Genomic DNA, 24289 nt, shown 5'->3' with positions numbered 1-24289 from the left:
GGGATTTACTTCACTCCTTGTCATTACGGTAGGGATGTTAGCGATTGCAGCCTATTCTTGCGTAAAGAAGTTTTGATTTTCGCCTAGTGGTCTATCCACGGTAACGACCCTCAACCGTAAGATATTGAAATCCAAGTGAAAATCTGCTCAGCACAGCAAGTTAAGGCTTAAAATGCAGCGTAACGCCAGTTCGGGACTAATAAAAAAAATCACGTTCCGATGACTGATCAACCACTCAGATGGTGGTACATACTTTCCCTCGCTTTTATCCAGGATTCCAGTCATGAGGTTTCTCGATGGCCACTCTCACTATCTATCCTTGAATTTGGGAGGCTCCCGGAGGTCTCTGAACCTGTGAGAAATGCTTGCGCGTCACCTCTTCCGACGGAGGTCTGGATGGCAACAGGATTCCAGTCATGAGGTTTCTCGATGGCCACTCTCCTGCACTATCCTTGAATTTGGGAGGCTCCCGGAGGTCTCTGAACCTATGAGAAATGCTTGCGCGTCACCTCTTCCGACAGAGGTCAAGATGGATGGCAAACTTGTGTTACTTTTGACGGTAGGCCTTGTAGAGAAACGTACATTCTCGCGTATTCACCCACTTTCTTGCAGCGTCCGTCACGAAGAGATTGAACCTTACCGTGTGACAGTTTGCGAACCTCCGTGACCCGTTGGGCACTACTGGGGGTATCTGTCGGAGTGAGATGGCTCACTAATTTTCGAACCGGAATGTCCGTGGTTCGAATCCGACCTCTGCTTCTCGACTTCCCCTATCTAGGTTTGGACAACCTGGCAGTATCCTAGCCCTCGTGCCTCCTTCCGGTGTCATGGCAGTTAAGCACCGAAAAGCTGCTACAGCTGAACGGGGGTGTCTGTGTGACACTCAGAGCTTCTCATATCAGACTTGTCAGTGATCAGAGTTCTGAGCAACATAGTCCCCTAGTCCTCAAAATCTGGGTTGAAACATTTTAAGCACCGAAAAGCTGCTACAGCTGAACTGGGGCGTCTGTGTGACACTCAGAGCTTCTCATACCAGACTTGTCAGTGATCAGAGTTCTGAGTAACATAGTCTCCTAGTCCTCAAAATCTGGGTTGAAACATGTGTAGCGACCTGTCCCTTAAAAACGGCAATAAGCTTTCGTACACTATAAATACCGTTCCCCTGCGGTCAGGCTGTTGAGCCACAGGCCCCGATCAAACACCCTAATCGTCCTCCTTTTGAGGTGTGGGCTCTCTAGCAGTATCCTGGCCCACGTACAACTGCGATTCCTACAACCAACAGTACTTTCGTGCCGCACCGGCTGTCGCATGAAGTCACCAGCCTTACTTGCTAGCAAGCGAAAACAAGCTACTGCTGACACATCCCCTCTTTCCCTCTCGCATGCTTTTTGTTATTCTCTCTCATCCCATTACTAACCCTCCCCTTGTGGGCACATTTTTGAGCACTGAAAATCCCCTTCGTCTTCACCGGTTGTGGCCTCACTATCTGCGCTTCAGTCGGTGCCGACAGCCTCAGGCATCTCAAGCATTGACACTTGGTCCGTTTGGCTCTTTTACTGCTCTTACTCCGAAGCACGCAGGACGACAAGGTATTCTTGCTCTCACACTGGACTCACTTGACATTTAAGTGTGCTGCGTATCAGAAACAAAAGTTAAAGATACAAGCACACGTGTTGGGCTAGCTGTCCCATCACTTTCCACTCGCTTCTGGCTGCGCATCTCTGGCGATCCAGAGGCCACTGCGGCAGGATATGTAGGGGTCGGTATCATCCTAAGCCACTGGATACCTGTTGATAGCCGTCTCTGTCCGGCTCGTCTGACAACATCCATGCGGGAATCTCACAAGGGGGATGTGCGGTGGGAAGGGGTTGGGGAGGGACATCGGTGGACGCTGAACTGCGCGGGCAAATGATACTTCCCGGTTGTTCAGGCCGAGGAAGGGGGTTTGGTTGAGGTACCCCACCTTGAGCCTTCGACTCAAAGGGCTCTTTTCGCACAACAACGTGAAGGGTGGAAGAGAGCCAGAGGCGGTCAAACAATGACTTGGCGGCGAAGTATAAAAGCCATTGCCAGCTAACTCAGGTGCGCTGGTCATTGCCGTCTTCCGGGATGGGGACCCCGAGACGGGCCACATCAATGATTAGAGACATTGTCAGATATGGCCCAGTCGCGCCCGCAATGGGGCTCGTGCATCCAAGCTATTGCCTTCAATGCATAGCTCCTTTTCCAACCCCCCTTCCCTTGACAGCCCACTGACAGTGCTGGATTTATGCACCAATTTATCAGCTCCCGCCTGGAATGCGCAGTTACCTACCCCCACCCCCAAATCATCGGCGAACGAAACTGCGGCAGCTACAACCATTGTACGACGAGTACGCGGTTCTTACAGCTGACGATGATGATGATTATGTTGACAAGGGGGATGTTAATCGCCATCTGTTAATTGTGTCTGCTTGCGTGCCAACCGAGTGTATCTCTGGTACCATCAAAGACAAGCTTTATAACGCCCTGGATACCCTGTTATGGCGAGCTAATATCGGATAACGTTCTGTTTGTTGAATGTCTAGATACACGCGTCGGCAGAATTAGCGCATCTGAGGCTCATTTAGGTAGCCGACATGGATTGGACTTGGTACACATGAACAACGGTGAACGATTGTTCCAGGTGTTTACCGACCACAGGCTGTTTTTATGCAATATTGACTTCAGAAATAACGCGGTCGTCTGGCTACGTGGTGTCCTCTAACAGCGTGCCAGCCACGGACCCATATCGATCAAATCGGCATCGGCAACTAATGGCGTAGACAAATAACTGATTACTGCTAATTATGGATCACATTTGTATATTCCGACCACATGCTCGTCTGGATTCACCTCTTCATATTCTAGGGTCACACAAGGGGCGGACGAATCGCCTATCAACTGAGTGCCTGGCAGATTCGGATGATAGACGAATTTATCGCCACTGCTTGAATCTGAGAGGAACATCCCGGCCGGCCCCGAATATAATTTGGCCCGAAGAACTATCCGACGTTAAGTGAAAGTGAGCGTGCACACAGTCCGTGAAGTTTGATGGACTCGGAAGGCTAAAGAAATCGAAGAGGCCCGGAACGCCGTGAATGTCCGAAGATTATTTTAGTTGACCGGTGCGACTGGCCCCCCAGAAACCGCCTGTGATCGAAACCATCAAGGGTCGGAATGGAGCGACTATCTTTGGTAAAGAAGAAATATGTATGAATTCGTCGTCGATATATTTCTGTGCTTCAGTGGTGTAAAAGATTAGATGGGGCGGGAGGTAGTGAGTTGAATTAATGTTACTGTTAAAACCACGGATGCCGCTGAGCGAGGCTGTGAATTCTAGAGAGTATCGGTGGGCAGTTATTTGTTTGATAGATCACAAACCGGCATCTCATCCCAGGGAATTCGATTGATGAATCACATGAGGCTACCATAGTCTGGGCCGTAGCACTTCCATTGACGGAAGCGTCACCTTTGAATAACGGAACGTTATAACTACGAATCGGTGTGAATGGCACTTATTCGCCTGAACTCCATACTGTGATATGATCGCAGTCTTCACTCATGAGCACGCTCTCACATAGCTCTTGACCGTCCGTTCAAAAATAGTCGTTCCCGAACTATACCGAAGAAAACATCCAAAATAATGCCTAATCGATGAGAGCTCCAAAGATAATCCTTCAGTACCCAGCTTTGTTTACATCCATCCATCTTGTATTATTTCCCCTATGCTCGTTTTGTTGCTAAAGTCGATTTTCATTAATGATGAGGTAGTGATTCTAGTGTATTAGAGTTCATTTCATTTCGTCTTCCAGCCTGACCCCTTTCTGATGCGACGAAGAAGCCAGCGCCTGGATCAACAGTCAGCTGAATCACCAGTCACAACTGTATCAATCAACAGTTCTCCATACTTCTCCGATCGTCAGGTCAAATGCGATCGTCCAGTTGAAGATAGCGGTGAGACAGACCAACGTGTGAAGCAAATACGCAAAACCTTCAGACCTCAACAGAAGCAGAGTGGCCGTAACAGGAAGGCACGATCGACAAAAACTCCACGGAGCCCTTCCGATGAAACGAATTCGGATTCGGATCATCCAGAACATTCATCTGAGGAATGGCGACCTGCTGAGTCTCAGTCAGAGGCGAGTCTGGAGGACTTTACCCAACAGTCGATTCGAATGAACACACCGGCCAACAAATCTTCAGTAAGAGGCACGAGTACCGGCTCTCGCAACAGACAGTGTCCAAGTAAACGAACAACAAAGAAGCGTCCATCCGCGCAGTTGGAATCACTTTGTCACAAGTTAAGTGATTCTGATGGAGAACAGCGCGAGAATAGTTCCGAGAGTTCACGTCNTCCGAGGAGTTCACGTCAATAAAGTCTGAGCGGTTCAAGGGACGAAATGCAGGTAACTTGTTACTTTTTTCGCAATCCAGGCCTCGCAGTAACAAACGCAGGATTACCCGAAAACCATCAATTCAGCAGAGTTCAGAAGACGATGGACAAGCCACAGACTCAGCTGAGGATGGTGAATGGGAAGAAGTCGATGATAAAGTAGTCAGAGAAGTTGATTTCATGCAAACTTTGCTGGCTGCCAAATCAGAGATGCCAAATATGTCCTTCGTCGACCATGAACCTGCAGCATTAACTGTTTCCGTGCCAACATGTGCTTCCTCTAAGAAGTCCTCAAGCAAAAATCCTGTGCAAGCTGAACGACAGGCTCGTTTACGGAAGCTGAAAGAGGAAGCATATTCCATGCACCTCACCCATGTTTTGTCTTTTTTGACTCATGCGCGATGGCTTAATCTGCTATGTGATAATAAGCTTTATCGAGCATTGGGTCTATCGCTTTTGGACCGGGTCGATTCGGCCATGGACTCTTCGGGATGCTTTCTCCCCCCAACAATGTGGAGTTTGGATATTCTGCACGCATGTATGGTTGCGATTATGACGCGACACTGCTTAGTGGATGATAGCAATAAGGATGCATCCCATAGAAGTGCATTATTAGTGAAGCGGATCACAGATGGTTGTGCATCTCGAAGGGATTGCCTTATTTTGTTGGTCAGTGCTTTACGCGCGTTGGATTTTGATGTACGGCTCGTTGTTGGCCTCACACCACTTGCTTTAAAACCCACGGATTCTCATAATGAAGTGCACCCTTCTCCAGAGGCTGTTCAGGATAAAATGCACAAGCATACGAGCGAGAAAACGAGAAATCGGAGGATTATTTCTTCTTCTTCCGAAGATCTTGACTTTGTACCCTCTCAATCACGAATAAACGGAATCCAGCCCGAGATCCATACGTTTGCAGAAGTCTTTATTGCTAAAGAAAACCGTTGGGTATGTGTGGATATGACTCCGCCATTAGGCCGTTTGGACGAACCGCAGACAGAATCTTCAATGCTATACGTTGTCGGACTGACGACCTGTTGTTCATCATCGCCTAATACCAGACCGTACGTGGATCGAAGCCCGGTAGACCTTGCTTCACGCTACGACCCTAAATGGTGCGATAAGTCTCGGTATGACCGCCTGTCGGATGATAAATGGCTCCAACTTCTCAGCCACATGCGGCATTACTTCAACTGGGATGCCGCACTACGTGGTGGCAGTTTAGTTCCGCGAGAAAATGATTTGATCACTGTGAAGCGGGATGTTGACGACGAAAACCGGATCCGTTCTTTGTTGTTGTCCAAACCTCTACCTACACGCGTTCAGGACTTTAAGAACCATCCCCTGTATGCATTACAACGACATTTGCTCAAATTCGAAGTTATTCATCCACCTGATGCAATTCCTTTGGGTTTTTTGCGTAACGAACCAGTCTACTCTCGGGATTGTGTGCATCTCTGTCATACACGAGAGTCGTGGTTGAAGGAAGCAAAGGTTAGTTGGCCGAATATACCCAACACAGTTTTCTTAATTTTAGTCCTTTTTCCTCACTTGACAGAAGCTACGACAACCTGATATTGTCATATCTGTGGTCTGTTTTATAGGTCAGGCACCTCGGACTACAGCTGAACGATTTTTTTTACCTCGGACTACAAATAGACCTGCCGTTATGTATAATCTCTTGTTTAGTCAGTGCAATTATACCCATCGTACAAATGGTCTGTCAGACTGGGTGACCTTAAAACGAGTATTTGTCGTTGGAAACTTTACCTCTGACCTTGTCGTTCTTCCCTAATCACGCAAGAGGCAGAGTTCGTCCCGGGTGGTGTTTTGACCGCATTATTGGGATGCCATGTGAAACTAAGTTTCTTGACTTCAAAATTATGCTTCTTTAGTTCTGTCAGTGCTTTTAGCTACACTTACTCATCAGGAGATTCTCCAGAGGTTTGTAAGCTTAATTCAGTCCTTATTCTTCCATGCTCAGATGAGTCGAGTTAGATGACTTGGTCAGACAGGACTTAAAACCAAGATCATAGCCTCTTTAACCAGCTTCCATCCCAATTCTAACCAGTCTTCGTCATTATCATGTCTGTACGTTCCCAGTAGCTTTCTGGACAGGTCAGCTGGATACTCTTGAGATACTAAAACTTGTTGAAGTTGATGGACAGATTTGCTGTGCTTAGGTACGTGTAATGCTGACGGAAAACGAAGTGGTTGCAGAGCACGCCCAATTTCTTGATAGCAGTTAGGTTTTACAGTCCAGAAAAACGACACTCTTGAAGTGAACTTGTCCATCAGTAACTGATACCCATATGGTCTAACTGAGTCCATGACTAACCTGCAGTTGTCAAAAGTTCCTACTGACCAGGTACAGACGATGATCAGCACACATCTTAAGAAGTCGCTCCGTATCATCTGCCTGCTGCATACCACTAAGAATCAGCCACCCAACAGTGTTCCCCCCAGGTTCACTGGTCTAAATTCGAGTATCATATCCCTCGCCTGGTTGACTATATCAGTTCTAATTGCTCAACGAAACAGTCCGGTCAGATCTCATTAAAGCCCGTATTTCTCTGTCGTTCAGACCTGTAGTCTGTCGGGGTGTATGCTGCTACAACGAATAAATACTGTTTCCCGCAGGGACCATGATTGATGTTAATTGAGCCAGACAACCGTACAGTCCCAAGAGGACTGTTTTCTGGCATCCAGGCCAATAAGGCGCTTTCAGCCTTCCGACTGAGTGCGACTCACACTGTTTATACAACGAGCCATTGCGTCGGGATCACTGGGTACACAAAGAGTGAAATGGGAAACATCGGAACTCCCTGTTTATACAACGAGCCATTGCGTCGGGATCACTGGGTACACAAAGAGTGAAACGGGAAACATCGGAAATTCTCCTAAGCGGCTTAAGGTGCACGACCGAAGTGAGAAACAGCATAAATCGGCAGGGGAAAAAGGCTTCAGCAAGAAGTGCCTGTCACCCAGTTTGGCAGTGTATGGACATTGAAGACTGCAATGTGGATAAGATCTTTTGAACCCCCACCTAAAACTGCCACCTGACTGTGATAGTCGGCCCTGATTGCTACGGCGATCTAGCGGGCTACACTGGCAGGTGCAACCAGCCCTGGCGATCTATCTGATTTCTACGGCGATCTAGCGGGCTACACTGGCAAGGTGCAACCAGCCCAAAGGCCAATGCGTAATCGTATTGTGAGACGGTCTGGGGGCAAAGTCTTACTGTCATCCGCGATGTGCGTTTGAAGGCAGTAAGTCGTTCCTCCCAGGCGACCAGCATTCGCATATTCATGGAAGCAGCGATGCTGCCTTCCTCTCTTGAAGGACGAGTTAAAAAAATATTGACCCTAAAATCTGCACACCCATCGTCCAATAGTTGATCGTGACCGATGTAGCATTACTGAATACTGTCGAAATAGTTTTAAAACCAGAGCCTTGCGCTGTGTACAGTCGCATCAGGAGTGAGACAATAATCCCTTACTCTTTGCACCCTCGGGTTAGGCCAACACCCTAAAGCCGAGCAGGTCAGACTATTGAGTCATGGGCTCCGGGGGAGTGTTTCCAAAGAAAACCCTACTGTCCACTGGCTCGCGGATCATACTTTCGAATCGGAGGCTGGGGGCAGTATCCCCGAAGAGAATTCTACATCCTCCCACTGCCTCATGGGCCAGACTCATGAGTCGAAGGCTCAAGTTAGGGTACCTCAGTCAAACACCCTTCCTCGGCCTGGGCAACCGGAAAGTATCATTTGCCCTCCTAGTTCTGTGTCCACCGATGTCCCCCCAACCTCTTCCCACCACACAAGCAAACGTTGCTGGGTCATTTGACTGTCAGTTATCTGACCGATGTTCTTTATACACTCCACTGCCTATTAACAATAAACAAAATAACACCTTTCTAAATCCACGAGATCCTTTCTACATAGGGGTTTTTAACTACCTTACTCTGCGTCGAATTGGCAAGTGTTCCTGGGACCTTATACTCCCTTACAATGTGGTGTGTCCCCATCTGTACGTTCGGTGACCAAGAAGCGATGACTCTTGGAGTATATGGCGTGGAAGTTGCACTTAGTCCCAGAGCTGAACGCGCTTTGTTGGATTGGATCCCAATGAACAGTCGTCTTTGCGCTGTCCGGCTATCCATTTCAGTCAAGCTCAATGCCTCGGCATAAAAGCGGTGCCTGTTTGTAGTGTCGGCATATGCCCCAACGGACTTCAGTTCTGAGGCGGATAAGTATGATTTCTATCGAGAGCTACCCGGGCTCATTCTTCAAGCAATATGCACTGACATTGCGATCATTGCAGGCGATCTGAATTTCAGTTAGGTCCTCTGAGCTCACCACACAGAAAACGGAGATGGATTCCTTCAGTGAAATTTTTGTAGCAAGTACGAACTTTCAACGTAAACGTTCGCATCGCGTAACCTGGCCACCATGAACTGCTAATCAACCGAGGATCCAGTTGAACCACGTGGGCATCTGCCACCGGGTGAGTGCCACAATTCAAAACTGCCGTTCCTTCTGGGGCACACCATTTGATTCCGATCACGCCATGGTGCGTGCACGCCTGAGAGTTTGCTTCTCTTCAGGCCGTCGCAAGTCAGCAAGTAGCATGTCAATGCACTATCTTCGAAGAACTACCAAAGCTCAGCAGTATCGATCTGATCGGGCCCAACAACTCTCCACAGTAAACCAATAATGTGGTGGCAGTGAGCATGTGGTTGAAGCGTGGCAAGGTGTGAAAGGAGCTATGTTAGCGGCGTTCAGTGCTGTCTGTCCGACTTCTCCAATTCGACCACAAGACCAGTGGATGTCATCGAGATCGATATCCATGACTGATGCCAGGAAAGCTCTACCAGCAGGCAACGAGTTCGACGTCACACGCAAATCCCTCAAATGCCAAATAGCGAAGAGCTTAAGGAAAGACCGAGAGCTCTGGTGGACATCGGAAGCTCGGGAGATGGAGAAGGCTTTTGCTACGGGAGAAAGCCGTGCCCTATATCAACTGATACGATCGACTGACCGTAGGAAGGCGACGGTCAGTGAAACGATTAGTGAAAAAGATGGCTCATTAATTCACTCGTCAAAATGTCCACTGGAAAGATGGGCCAAAGACTTCGAAGAGCAGTTCATCTGGCCTCTTGCAACACAACCTGTGGAGGTAATGCACACGGGCGAGTGGAAGAGGAAATAAGGTACGAAATAGTCTTACTAAAACATGAGAAGGCACCACACCGGACGGTCCGTATCCAGCCTTCTTCAAAGAAGACGGAAAATTCCTGTTGACCTATCTGACAAAGTCCATTAGTGCATTAGGGAATGAAGAAAAGGTACTTGCAGAATTGGACAAGTCGACAGTCGTTCTTATCTTCAAAAAGGGTACGCGGACGCTGTGTGAAAGCCACCGTTGCACCAGCCTGTTAGACGCGGTATCTGAGGTGCTCTCTGGCCTTATCTTTCGAAGGTTGACTGAACACAGGGAGAGACATATCCGTGAAAAGCAATCTAATTTCCGTCGTGCAAGAGGTTGTATCAATCGTACCTTCACCCTTCGACAGATTCTTGAACAGCGATACTACTTCCGACAGCCAACAATCGTTGTTTTTTTTTATCTGAAAGCTGCCTCTGACCCTGTGGACCGTCAGGCACTGGCAGTGTCTGTGGATCATAAATCTTTGACCCTCCTTAAGGCGCTGTACGCCAACTCTCGCGGCCCTGTGAAGGTTTACGGGAGGCTGCCATCTGAGCTCAACTCATGGAGTGGTATCCGTCAGGGCTGTCTTCTTTCACCTTTTCTCTTCAACTTCGTCATCGATGCGATCATGAAAGACTCACTACCAGCCTCTAATGTTTGTGGGGTCGAAGTGCTCCCGGGGCGTCCGCTTACAGATATCGAGTACGCAGATGACATAGCTCTTCTTGGATCTGACCCCATGGTAATACAAACAATATTAAATAATCCAAATAATTCTGCCTCACGATTCGGTATGCGCTTCACACCTGCAAAGTGTAAATTGCTACTGCAAGACTGGGTGGCTCGAACCCTAGCCTCATGCTTGCCGATGAACCGATTGAGGTAGTAGACAAGTACATGGGCGGCTGTATCAGTCCCTGCAGTCTCGCGAAAGATGATATTTCCATCCGTATTGGGAAGGCCAGAGCAGCTTTTGTGAACCTACGTCACCTGTGACATCAGCTTCTCTGTCAAGGGTCGAGTTTACAATGCTGCGGTGCGCTCCATATTATTGCGCGGATCAGAAACCTGGCCGCTGCTCGCCGAGGACGTGTTTGACCATGGATGTCTTAAGGGCATTGCCCGAATCTGGTGTGAACATCGGATCTGCAGTGCTGAAGTACATCGAATGGTATTCGGGAGAAATAACTCACTCTCACGTGCTTCGTATGCCACTCGACCGACTTCCTCGAAGGGATCTTTTCGCACAATCACGTGAAGGGTGAAAGAGAGCCAATGACTGTTAAACGGTGACTTGGCAGCGAAGTATGAAAGCCATTACCAGCTAACTCAGTTGCGCTGGTCATTGCCGTCTTCCTGGATTGGGACCCCGAAACGGTCCATGTCAACGGTTCGAGACATTGTCAGACATGGCCCAGTCGTGCCCTCAATGGCGCTCATGCATCCAAGCTACTGTCTTCAATGCATAGCTCCCTTTTTAATGCCCCCACTTAACAGTCCACCTACACTGCTGTATTTACGGACTAATTTATCATCTCCCACCCCACCTTCCCGAATCATTGATGAACGAAACTGTCGCAGCCACAGCCACTGCACAAGTACGCAGTTATTACAGATGACGATGAGGGGATGATGGATGTTACCTAAAGTTTTGGTGCTGTTCCTTTGCACTCTTCCCGTTCAAATTCGTCGTTGATGTATTTATGGAAGACTCAGTTTCAGTCCTCACTTTTGTTTGAGGCGAAGTGCTCCCAGGGCATTCGATCACACATATCAGGTATGCAGACGACGTAGCTTTCCTTGGATCTGATCCCATTGTAATATAAACGATATTAAATAACCTAAATAATCCCGCCTCACGATTCTGTATGCGCTTCACACCTGCAAAGTGTAAAGTGCTGCTGCAAGACTGGGTTGGATCAAACCCAAAGCCCATGCTTGCAGACGAGCCAATCGACATGCTAGATAAATATTTTCACCTGTATAAGCTCCAGTAGACTGGCTGGAGATGAGGTTATCTCTCCAATCGGAAGACTAGGGCAGCTTTTGCCAACCTCTGACACCTATTGCGCCGACGTGACTTCAGTTTTTCTATCAGTGGAAGAGTTTCCACTGCAACAATGCGATCCATACCTCTACGCGCAGATGACGTACGAAAAATGCCAGTCTTTAACAGTCTGTGTCCGAAGTGTTGGTCGAGTCTAGTGGGAAAAGCATATTAGCAATGCTGAGATACGCTGAAGAGGGAACTCGCCCGCGATAGATGAGTTGCTCACACTTCATAGGTTGCGCTGGTTGCGTCATGTACTCCGCGTGCCAGAAGGCCGTCTGTCTCACAGAGCTCTTTTCGCCCGGTCCCGTGCTGAGTGGAAGCAAACGAGAGGAGCACAGTGTACGACCTGGCGACAAAGTTTGAAAACACTAACCGGTAAACTTAGTCGGGTCGACATCTACCGCCTCCATGGATAGGGATCCCGGGGCTCAACTTACCAATGATTTATAGATGATAAATTGGTTGATGGAACGAGCTGAATTTCAGCCGATGTAGCCCGCAGTTCCATTATAGCACTTAAGCCCACCCCCCCCCCAAGACGAGGTGATAGTTTTAGGTTGTGCGACAGTTAAGAGGTATTGCTGTTATTAGCTATCCGTACGCAAGAGATCTTTTAAAATCGCCAAGTGGTGCGTAAATATACTACGACTACCGAATCGATAGACCAATGAAATGGCCTTGGAAGAGCTCAAATGGAGTCGTATGGTTTGTAGTGTCAGTTCTAATTCCTCGCCCTTCAGTGCATTGGTCTTTCCTTCCATTAGGCATGCACAGATAGGCCTGCTTTCCCAAACTATTCTAAACAACTCTATTCTATCCAGGTTGTGCGTCCCCATGAGAAACCTGCAAAGACTGTCAAGGCCCGTATGTCGATGAAACGCAAACTCCTCCAAGGCTCAGATCCGACCCCACCTACTGTTGATATTTACGGCTCTTGGCAAGTTGAAGATTATCAACCTCCGGTGGCACAAGACGGTGTTGTACCACGAAATGAACATGGGACTATCGATCTGTTCAAACCAAGCATGCTTCCCATCGGATGTGCACATCTTTGCCTCACCGGTAAATTAAATCCCCTAGCTCTCCTGTTAGAGTGGCTTCTCTAATGATCTGGTTTCATACCCGAACAAATGATGTTGCAAGGTCGCTCATTGACTGATATTTTGACACTCCAAAGTGCATGCCGACTGAAATTTGGTTCATCATTACCTTCAGAAAAAATCCAGTAAACAGGAGGCGGCGAGCTCTTTGATTATTACGGATTCCAGACACTTTGGTGACACTTTTTAATAATAGGGATGCTACTATTGAAAGACCTTCTAAGGGGTCACCAGTATGGTCGTTTCATGATAACAGCAATGTTGAGGCAAAGTGCTCAGACTTTTCATAATGAAGCGTTTCCCGGGTCTGCTGCGAGCACTGGATCAGTAATGCTGCTGTCCAAACCTCTTATCTACGGCGTTTCTGCATCGGAGCTATCGCTTTCAATGCCATCTCACCCTCGACTCCGTGAATAAAGCAGCCTATCCGGTGTTGGCGAGCTGGCTGTGTGAATCCGTCTTTGTCATGCTTCATATCCTTAGGGGACGGAAATACAATATCGCTTTCAATGCCATCTCACCCTCGACGCCGTGAATAAAGCAGCCTATCTGGTGTTGGCGAGCTGGCTATGTGAATTCGTCTTTGTCATGCTTAATATCCTTGGGGGACGGAAATACAGTAGCTGAAACTAGCGTACCTCCACTGAAAAGTCAATAGTTAACGTTGGTTTCTGTCTTCAGTCAATCTGTTTCGCAGAACTACCTCAATGTACTCGCGTGCATAATCGGTCATACCACGCGCCGTTTGCGGCGGCCCTCTAAACTGTCTTAACCTAGAGTAAATTGGAGGGTAGTTTTAAAGCCATCAGCGTGCCAACCGATGACCTGTAATCGTCAAATTATGGGAGAAACTTAACGGTTCAAACCCAGTGTATACAGATCTAACCCGAAATGACCCGCAAGGCGTACCTAGGGAAAACCATTATGACTAACTAAAGGCTAGTTAATCTTTTTCCCTTGGACATCGCGTGTTGTTGGTTTTCGGCTCGGAATTGATCTTTCATAATGACCTCATCATCAGATCTGTCTCTTGTTTATTATTGCCTCAAAATTTTGCTTCTGGAGAGGCACTCACACAATATCCTCTTTTCTACATACCATTTTATCCGAATTCAAAAATTTCCATCGGATGCTCACTTCAGGTATTCAACACGTCGCGAAGAAGCTCGGCGTTGACTGTGCACCAGCTGTCATTGGTTGGACTTTTCATGGAGCTGGATGGGCTGTGCCTCAAGTTCATGGTTACGTGGTATGCAAGGAGAATGTCGCAATACTAGTGGACGCCTGGCGTGCTACTCGCATGAACGCAGCCAAAGCTGCAGCTCAGGAGCGCTCCGAGCGAGCAATAGAAAACTGGAAAAGGCTTGTGCGGGGTTTGTTTTTGTGGCATCGCGTTAAAGCACAGTTCGCGTTGGCTGCTATGCATGAGAAACCGAAAAGTGAGATGAAAGTCATCATGCCTGGAAAGAAGCGAAGATCTAGGAAACCAGAAGACAAGCTGAAACAGGAGGAGAGTGGTGTCGCCGAACCCGTTTCCACAACTGTAACCATTGGTTCAGTCGAGCTGGGTAGCGTCACTGGTCAGCTGGGTTGCACCAGTGGTTGGCAGCGCTTAGGTTGCTCTGCTGAGACGCAGTCATTACCGTTGATTTCCATCAAAAAGGAGTCGTCTGATGAGAAACGACGCAGGCCAGTTGCAACTAAGGGACCGCCGAAACGTGTAAGCACCCAGAAGAAACGGAAAACGAAGGCGGTTGAATCCACCAGCGAGGAATCAAATGACCCTGAGACGTATTCCAGCACAGATACCACGGACGAGGAAGGCTTCTGACAATCATACTGACGGAGGTATGTGGTGTCCTATTTAGTCTCTAAATAATGCTTAGTTGAAATAAACCTCAAAGCACTGTTTGTTGTGAGAACTCGGTATAATTGTCCTGAGAAATGAATGGAGTGGCCGCTGTGGAAGGTCTCTTCAGGTATATGTGTAATATCGCACTAATTTGCCAAGTCAGGATGAACCTTGCAAATATTGAAACAGTTTGCCAATGCAGCTTGCTTTCTCGGTAACTTTCGACTGCGTTCTAATTCATTTGAAATCATTTTTCGGTCATCACCCGTGATATTTAACTTCGTTCCGATGTCCCTAGTCCCCCCATGCATTATTCCCTAAGTTCCCCTCAGTGCACCTGAAAGCGTCATCCTGGTTGCCACGACTCGACGCAACCATGGCAAATACTGGATCCTGGTTCGAAACGTTGGGAAGACCGATCGTATCGCTCGAATCCTGAACGTGTTTACCTGTTCATTCGTGAAAATTCAGGTGCACCCCGTAGGCTGGTGCTAACATGCTCGCCTTGCACGTCCGCTATCTTGAGTTCGAATCCTTGTGCGGTCTGGAATATGTGCCAGTGATGACATCTTTTACGAGAACTGTGAACCATTGTTCTCCTTTCGATGCGAACCCACCGCAGTAATTGACTCAGGAAGGGAGACTTGTTCAAATGAGAGTAATGTGAATAGCACCCAGGAATTTGTTTCTTATTTCAGTATATAACTTTGGTGCGTGCAGGATAACGATCTTGTTCAAAAACGCTTTCAATGAATAGAACGTGGATTAATGAGACATATTTACTGAATAGCGTCATATATTATGGTTCTAATGTATTCTACTCCACATGATACCCCAGATGTAGGTGTTCAAGTTCTTGCTTCCAGCTACACCGACTGTTGAGCTTTGTCACGCGACCCAAAGAGGGGCGACTAGCCTTTTTAACTTCGCGGAAATCACTGTTTCCCTGGGAGTTCGGTGTTCTCTTTAGAGGAGGAAAGTGCTTGTATGGGCCACTTCCTGGAGGAATCTCTCAAGCACTCTTAGCCGGGTCATTACTTGCACACGAGACTTCGCCACAATGTTCTTCGCTTTTGTCACCTGTCCTTTTGGAGAAAAATATGCTTTACGGTTCTGTTACTGACTTCTGTTATTTTCCCAAGCACTTTTGTCCTTCCATCTTATTCTCCTGAGTTTCTGCTGGATTTCTTGGTATTCAGATGATTTCCTACGTGGCTCCTTGCTGTTGTTGTTGAGGTCAGTGAGGAAAGTCATGAGCGAATTTGGACACAGGTGAATTTCTAGCGTCCACAACTTCCCAGAAAGCAACTAGGAATGGGTCTGGTAGAGCACTGTGTCCCGAAATCACAATCGATCGAGTGAAGTCGTACTCTCACAGTGTTCCACGTTCCATTCCTCTTTTTTCTGAATGTTCTGTCCTTGTTACTAGAATCAGTTTCAAGTGTCGCCAACTTCACCCAACGAACCGCTTGGTAACAAAGTCTTTCCAGTGTTTTTGTGTTACTCCTCATTGACAGTATCCAGTTTTATCTTCAGTTACTTATAAAAAATTCTTTTATGAATTTTCTGTCCTACCGTTAGTGGGTGCCTCAACTGCATAGAAATATGCCGCAAAATTACGCTTGAAAATGTATCCCCAAGTACCCCCTCCCAAAAATAGCTTTATTTGAAACGTTCTCAAAGTACACGATCCTGGCATTATATATATATATATTATATGGAGAGAGAGAGAACAACTGTTTTTGTGTTACTCCTCATTGACAGTATCCAGTTTTATCTTCAGTTACTTATAAAAAATTCTTTTATGAATTTTCTGTCCTACCGTTAGTGGGTGCCTCAACTGCATAGAAATATGCCGCAAAATTACGCTTGAAAATGTATCCCCAAGTACCCCCTCCCAAAAATAGCTTTATTTGAAACGTTCTCAAAGTACACGATCCTGGCATTATATATATATATATTATATGGAGAGAGAGAGAGAGAACAACTCACCTCACGCATGCACATTTGAAGTCAATTTCCAAACATAACTGTGTAAGCAGCAGACACTAATGAGGTGGTGTGACACGATGGACTTGATCACCGACAGGATCCGGGAAGTGTATGCCCGACAGAATAACCCACACTGCGCCGCTGACACATGAACAGGGACTCCACTGGTATTCGTTGTTGGTCTTTGATTAGAGGGAGCAGTTACACTGTGACACGTAGAACCAGGAGACCCATGTGGACATCTGTTCTTGTAACCGTTATTTTCCCGCTGGATTCTATCTTACATGCAAGCAGTTTGTATCCACATTGCTGTTGTTCGAACAACTACGCCTCCCAGCTGGACGTGATCATGTTGTTTAGACGGTCAGGTTTCAGATTTCCGTGACGCTATCTCACCGAGCGGTTCTGCTAGACAAGTGGTAGTAATGACGATGCCGTTTGAAGCTTCATGTAAAACCCTGTACGTTTCTCAGGGCTTAACATGTTAGCCTATTGATAAGTCATGTTTCGAGGGTACTCAGCTGGCTCTGTTGAATTTGAGATATTTCGGGTTTCGCAATTCGGTATTTCGCAGTTCGATTCCTTGCTAATGAGACCTAATAAGAGTTAAATCGGAACCCTCAGCAACTATTTTGAAGAAAATCAAATTAGCGAATATACACTCATTTGCAAACTAATTTGTTTTTTTCGAGAGACTCACCTGGAATCCAGCTGAATCTCTCGTTTATGATGTTCTCAGGCAACTGAATGTGGGGCTGTCGACGGATTTTCAGCAACCTTATGAGTAGTACATTACAAAGATAAAACCAAATTAGCTTGAACTGGCTCTTACTGTCTTCCTCTGTTTACAGCTCGCACAGACGGACCTGCATTTTTCAGCTTTCCTACTTCAGAAAACTGATATTTCCTTTCCCGTGTGCATTTTTTCATGGACTTCTTTTTTATACTCAGACATCTTTATCGCAGATTTTATCTACTCATATTTATTTACATTTTCAGTATCATCTTTGGTTTTTCGCATTCATTATCATCACATCACAGTTTCGCAAATAAACTACTACTGTACAATGATTTTTCTGTTTATTCTGGTCGAACGATTGTTGTTCTTTTCTGCCGCTCCGCGGTTTCCCAGGTAGAATTTCTTGTGTATTAGCTGGTATCCTCTCTGATGCCGCTTCAGCACTACTGAAACTTCGGGATCACAATGCTCACGACGGGTTCATCTGTAATCATTGCATAATTGGCTTGTGACATCTCACATAAACCTCCAGGTTTTCAACCGCCTAGGTGTGTCTGCCTGTAGTCCTGGAGAAGCGCCATTCCGACCATGGAACTAATGCACGAGTTTTGAAACTGTCCTGTGAAGTTTCGTTTTGCTTTCTCGCAGAAGCCAAGGCTTGATGTACGTACTGTTGAGATGGATGACGTGCTCTGTCTAGCTGCTTCATCTGCCCATCGGCCGTCAAACGATTTGGCCTACGATTCCCACGGGTGTTCCTGAGATGCGCTCCAGTGATGCCTCTCAAAAGGACTCCAACAACTACCCGGTGCTTGGCCTTTTAGCATAACTATTGATTCCTTACAGAAACCAGAACGGTCAAACTTTATACTCCCTTAGGTCTTTTCGTGTTTATACAGATGTTTTCTATAGAGGAGAATGTCGGTAGCTCAGGTAGCGTAGATGGTCGTTGGCTTGTTCGCTGAGCTGGGCAATTTGGTTGCAAAGGTTTCATCACCAATTGAGGTGACATCATCAGTGCGTAGTTGTGCGTAGCGGTGCGCTACGCCAACTACGCACTGATGATGTCACCTCGATTGGTGATGAAACCTTTGCAACCAAACTGCCCAGCTTATACAGATGTGCTCTCTTTCACGTTCCCTTATTCAGCTCATCTTTTATGCGACGAACAGTTATCTCACATTTATTGATGCCAGTGGAAGTAAGATGGAGTTCAGTTGCGGTGTTATTTGTTAAGCAAATCAATCGCAATTTCTCGGGCACGGAAGCGAAAAATTGTGTCGAATATAGGTCGAGAAATTGGGAATTACTGGATATAATTCCGGACTTTTCTGGCGTCGTTCGAATATTTGACGTCAATGAGTCTACACTTTGGAATAGCCCAAAAATTCTGAACTCAGTCGTTATTGCTTCGAAGTGTAAACGGACCTTGCTGATGGGCTTCAGTTACACCAATTTGATGTCTTTCCCGTTATAACTATGTCGCTGTCGGGGAGAAGATTCCAGTCTCTTATCCATCATGAGCCATATGACCAAGGTCACCACTTATCACCTGCTCCTGGTCATCATATCCAACAAATGTCCAAGATCATTCCACGTCATATCATTCCTTGTTGGCACTTGTCTCTGTAGCCAAGTTCGTGCACACGCTTGAGTATGGAACGTACTTTGAGCCGTGATTTCTTCCGGCGCGTCACACGCCTGCTGACTGCTAGTCTTTTCGGCGTGTTTACTCCCATTGGCGACCATTCACTTGTCTTCCTCTCGTAGTTTGATGGCCTCCATGTACCTTCTCTGTCTTCCATCTACTGTGTATACCGTTTTTTCGTTCCGGAGGCCGCCACACAAACTGTTGTGACTATCACTCGTGGTCCTGTGAATCAAGCTAGAGATTGCTCGGTGGTTAAGTCGCGAAATTACTGTCCAGAAGGTCCGTGGTTCGAACACAATCCCGACGTTTCGTGCTTCCTTTGGGTGGCATGGCAGTTGGGACCGAGATGGTGTTCAGCTGGTGATTATTTTCACTAGTCCTATACATCACAAAAGCTTGCTCTCGTTCATCGTATGTCCGTAATTATGCCGTGTCTGGACTGATTCGTTTTAAAGCCAGACTCTTGGTTCCCACTGCCCCATCCACTGTTTAATAGTCATGTTTTGTGTGACATAATGTACAGTATATGTATAATGGATCGTAGTCCACGACCAGTTTCTCACTGAAGCTCACCCAGTACGCCCTATCCTCTAATATAGCAGTTGTAATTCTTCTGTACTAGTGGCTTTGAAAGAAGGACGTTTTCAATCAGATGGGCGCTATAGGGGACATGAAGTTTGGGGTATGCTGACATCTCGTCCTAATACACTGATCAGGTAATTCTTTGAGTGTTTGTAAGACGTCTTGTGGCCTTATAGGATTAGTGCAACAGGTGGGTCTTCGGTTTTCCATACAACGATTCTCTCCGGTTACCTATTTGTGAACTTGTAATGACGGTGTTCTCTTAAGCTTAGTTTTCGGTTTGAATCTCCCAAGCTAGCAGTCCCGCGAAAAATTAACCACCAAATGCGCACAACATATAATAACGCCTTATGGATGCGCCATTGGCAACCGGCATTCGGTGAGTACTGGGTCATTGGTTGTTGGGTCCAAGCTTTCGACCAATCAGAGCTCGCCTTGATGCCTGACCGGCAAGCTGCCCGAACTTTTGGCCCATCTTGTGCATGGCAGTCTTCTTGACCGTAGATCGTCTAACTGCGAAGGATAAAGCGGCATCTGTGTCCCACATAGCTGGATACTATTTTTTGTGGTTTATTGTCACATCGTACCTTGAAATGCGATTGCTATATGTCCCGTCTGTGTTTCCAACTTGGCTTATTCTTGTGACAACGTTTTGCTGGGGAGAGGGACGCAAAAAATAGCACTGACACTCCATTGCCGGCTCGTGGCTGATCATTTTTTGAGTTCAAGAATTGCTGTCGATCTTTTTATCTTGCTTCTTACTGCTTCTAATGACTCCATCTCATAAGTTTGGTTATTGACAGTATCACCGATCCTACCTACGCAGATCCATTGGTACCGGTGAGCATGGTGGCTCAAGGCCGTATCCTGATAGGTGGACTCGGCCGACTGTGCACAGTTGTATTATTCTTTTCGCCTTTTTTCTGGTGCCAGCTTTTTCATGCTCGTCACTAATGTACTTCGAGAAGTACCTTGGAAAATGTAATGCTGATATTTCACCAGAATGTTGGTGACAAGGTCCAAAACTACCCATGAGAGAGGCGGTAACGCCAGGGCAAGAGTTAAAGCCAACAGGATTGACCACTGTTGCTTCACTAAGCTGTCAGCGGATCTTCAGCAAACCTCACGGTTGACATACGGGGTTCCAGTTATCTTGTGATTGGACCCAACTCAAGACCAGCACGGCTGTTGGCAAACTCGAGACGTGGGTGTGGAGGAACCTGAGCCTGCGAATGGAAACCGTGCTGATTGTCCACATGGTAGTGGTTCTCTGTATCCTATTTTAAGCTGATCATGTAACCGCGCAACTTCTTGTACTGCGTTGCACTGCCTGAGGTATACACATGAACAGTTGAACGAATGACTGCCGGACGCTTAGGTCCTCTAATGGGTGCGCTGTGGTGCAATGGAGGCTATGATCACAATCATGAGAATAGGATTCCGAAGCTGCTTCTTTATGTTCAACTGAATACGAAAAAACGGAATCCTGGTAGATAAAAGCTTCGATATCTGAGTACTTTGATCGACCGGAAGGTTCGTGTTTCGAACCCGACCTCTGCATCTCGACTTCTCTAGTCTAGGCTTGGGCAACCTGGCAGTATCCCAGCCCTCGTGCTCCCTTTGGGTGGCATGACAGCTAAGCACCGTAAGGATGTTATTTGATCGAAAGCTTATAAGCTGCTAACGTGGATCTTATGAAGTGGCCGGGTGGGCGATGCAAAGTGAGACGGTATGGAGGAAAACAATACGGACTGGACCTCGTCCATTCAAAGGTCGCCAGCACCAGAGGGCTGAACCACAGTGACTGGTTGTATTTGTGCGGACTACACTGGATCGGTTGGTCATTAGCGGACTGATAAAGTAAGTTTGCGGGATCCGTCGTGGCTTTTTGAAGTTACTAAACGACTAAAGATGCGATGATGCTAGGTGTCAACGTCCATGGGCATCGCTGTGCAGATCGAAATCTGCATACTGATCAGTGCGATATGCTGAGCTCGCGATCGGGATGGAACTGTCGTTCAGTGATATCATCATGTAGACGGAGTCAAACCGTGGCTGACTTCAGAACGCCGTGTGGATGCATTATGGCAATTCTATTTATTAGTAATGCCGCCCTCAGTCCATCAGAAGTGGAGACCGTTCAGTTTAACTGCTGGACTCTTCCCATCTGTCGGCTAATTCCCCTCATAATATCCTGGATTTTGCGGAGCTTTATGCCTTCAACAGTGCTAGAAGTAACCATCCGTGGTCATCTTTGTACAAGCCTAGTTGAATGGTATATATATATAACACTGACTGGCCATGTATGTTGTCTCCTGATTGATGGCATACAGTTGCTCAGCACTTCCACTTTTGACTATTCCGATGTGGTGCACATGTAGTAAGACTGCTTGCTGTACTGAGTTCCCGTATACAGCAAACTACTTTTGACCGCCCCCATCCTGTCCCTATTATGCGTGGCATTAAATACGTCTACACCCTTTTGCTAGTGAAACTTGAAGCTTCCACGCTGCTACGTGCACTCAGATACGGTTACTTTATGATTTAAATGCACGAGCGATCTTTTGGGTACAACCACCACGGCCTATAAGGCTCCCGAGTAGCTGGACTTGTCTGTCATTTTTTACCGTTGACCCTGGTGTTTCACTTTCTGAACTTTGTAGTCTAACCATATCTCCTTACATCCTTGACAGTCTAAAACTCATGGACAAACAGCAGCCTGTTCTATCATCCCGCAACCAGGCCCGCATCACCCCTGGGGCTGTTGTTTGTTCCGAATGTGAACTCTGTGGTGAAGTTGTGATTGGCGCAGGTACAATTGTTCATCCAAAAGCACGCATCGTCGCTGAGGCTGGTCCCATTCATATCGGTGCTTTCAATCTGATCGAAGAACAAGTTGAGATAATCAACCACACCCCAGATACAGTTTTGAAAATTGGAGACCATAATGTATTCGAGGTAAGGCTGCATCTTTGACCCTGGTTTCTCCTGGGCTTTTGCTTGTATCGTGAAACTCTGATGGCACCCAAGAACATTGTAAGATCCGGGCAGTTACGGATCTCACAGGGCGATTGCGGCTATTTGATTATACGCAGTTCGTAGCCAGTAGTCAATAGGAGCAGACTGACGTGGGGCAGCAGATGATATATTCAGGACTGACGAACTGGTTCTAGACACAAACGGATTAGTAAGCATCATGAATTAAGCAAACGTACAACCACCAATGACGCAATCAGCAGGAGCGGGAAGTAGTCACTGACGCAGCACGGATTTCTATAGGGGCAACAGCAAGTAAGTGCCAAACGGTGTACAGACATACATATAGGGACAGCCTGACAGTGTGAATTGGCCGTAACGGCGCGGGAGTCAGTACGTTCGGGATGTGAGGGACTGTCTTTCGGTCGGCGTCGGCGCAGCCGCTCGTGTCGCGTTGTAGCGTGGGATGTCAGGAAGTCAGCGGTATTCGATGTTCGAGAGGATGTGGCGACGGCACACGTCGGTTCTGAAATGTGCAGATATACGGAGTGGTATTAATGAGTTCACACGGTATACACAGCACACATGCGCAGTCGGGCTGGACAGAAGAGAACACCGGAGCGTGGTAACGACACACGTGTATTCGACCGAAACCGAAACCGGAAGTCGGGGGTGTACAAAGTTGGGTCAAGGTCAGTTAGGGGGGTGTACAACCGGAATACTCTTCCCTGTCCAGGGCCCGACAAGGTTGGGTCAAGGTCAGTTAGGGGGTGTACAACCGGAATACTCTTCCCTGTCCAGGGCCCGTGGTGACTCGTCCGTGGTACCTGCAGTAGGGGAATAGAGGGAGGGAGAGGCACACATAATGTCATATGATAGACATACAATCAGGTACAGTCGGGTTTCAAATGCGTTACACTGCCCCCTCCCGAGTATGAGCACTGTCCTCAGTGCTAAGAAGGGATGTTTGTGTCCGGATGTATTGATCTCAACGGTATGGCTGACAGGTGGGGGATAGGAGGACGTAGACGGCTGGGTGTCAGGGAGAGGTGAAGGGTAGGGCTTTAGCTGATTGTAATGTACACACTGTACATCCGCATGTGACTTAGAATAGTCACGAATGACATAGGTTTTGTTTGGTCTTTTAATAACTATAACATAAGGTCCTTGCCACATGCGATGGAATTTAGCGGGCGCACCCGGTGGTGCTTTCGGCCGGTGTAGGAGCACAAAGTCGCCTACTTCATACAGAGGTCCGCATGATTTGCGGTCGTACACAGTTTTCTGGTGTTGCTGTGCATGCCCAATGTTTTCACGGGCGATTTGTAGTGCTGTAAACAGGCGTTCTCGGAGTGACCGGGTATATTCGTTACTGCCAACCTGGTCTGCAGGGACCACAGGCGTGTCTGCTTCTGAAGGCAGTCGGAGGTCGTGGCCGAGTTGTAAAAACGCCGGTGCGTAACCTGTCGACTCGTGTGTAGCTGCTTGATAGGCCAGCATGCATAGCGGAATGTGTTCGTCCCACCGTTCCCCTTCATAGCGATCCACGAGAGTGGTTGGTATTTTCTTTATGGTCCTATTGGTGCGTTCCACCAGGCCATTCCCCTCTGGATGATACGGTGTTGTCCTCGTTTTATGGATTTCCAGAAATGCACATATTTCTTGCAGTAGGCAGCTCTCAAAGGCTGGGACCTGATCAGAGTAGAGAATGACTAGCACC

At 47.2% G+C, this 24289-nt stretch overlaps 3 protein-coding genes across 3 annotated transcripts in view; 2 read left to right on the top strand and 1 right to left on the bottom strand.

The window, feature by feature from the left end:
* The window catches only part of T265_07987 (hypothetical protein), a gene marked incomplete at both ends in the record, with an annotated part of 21891 nt that extends 4058 nt beyond the window's left edge, over nucleotides 1-17833 (top strand). The window contains 6 exons of the mRNA XM_009173668.1: nucleotides 3834-4321; nucleotides 4456-5908; nucleotides 9989-10366; nucleotides 12499-12739; nucleotides 13920-14625; nucleotides 17473-17833. Of these exons, the coding sequence (XP_009171932.1) occupies nucleotides 3834-4321; nucleotides 4456-5908; nucleotides 9989-10366; nucleotides 12499-12739; nucleotides 13920-14608 (3249 nt within the window). The remainder of the gene's footprint in view (nucleotides 1-3833; nucleotides 4322-4455; nucleotides 5909-9988; nucleotides 10367-12498; nucleotides 12740-13919; nucleotides 14626-17472) is intronic.
* Nucleotides 17834-22143: 4310 nt separating this feature from the next.
* T265_14450 (hypothetical protein) overlaps nucleotides 22144-24289 on the top strand; it is a gene marked incomplete at both ends in the record, with an annotated part of 22454 nt that continues 20308 nt past the window's right edge. Inside the window, one exon of the mRNA XM_009173689.1 lies at nucleotides 22144-22551. Within this exon, the coding sequence (XP_009171953.1) occupies nucleotides 22144-22551 (408 nt within the window). The remainder of the gene's footprint in view (nucleotides 22552-24289) is intronic.
* The window catches only part of T265_07986 (hypothetical protein), a gene marked incomplete at both ends in the record, with an annotated part of 9735 nt that continues 8774 nt past the window's right edge, over nucleotides 23329-24289 (bottom strand). Inside the window, one exon of the mRNA XM_009173667.1 lies at nucleotides 23329-24261. Within this exon, the coding sequence (XP_009171931.1) occupies nucleotides 23329-24261 (933 nt within the window). The remainder of the gene's footprint in view (nucleotides 24262-24289) is intronic.

The sequence above is a fragment of the Opisthorchis viverrini genome (genome assembly GCF_000715545.1).
Source record: "Opisthorchis viverrini unplaced genomic scaffold opera_v5_193, whole genome shotgun sequence".
NCBI classification, from domain to species: domain Eukaryota; kingdom Metazoa; phylum Platyhelminthes; class Trematoda; order Opisthorchiida; family Opisthorchiidae; genus Opisthorchis; species Opisthorchis viverrini.
The sequence above is the reverse complement of the archived record's forward strand: the minus strand, read 5'-3'. Positions and strand labels throughout refer to the sequence as shown.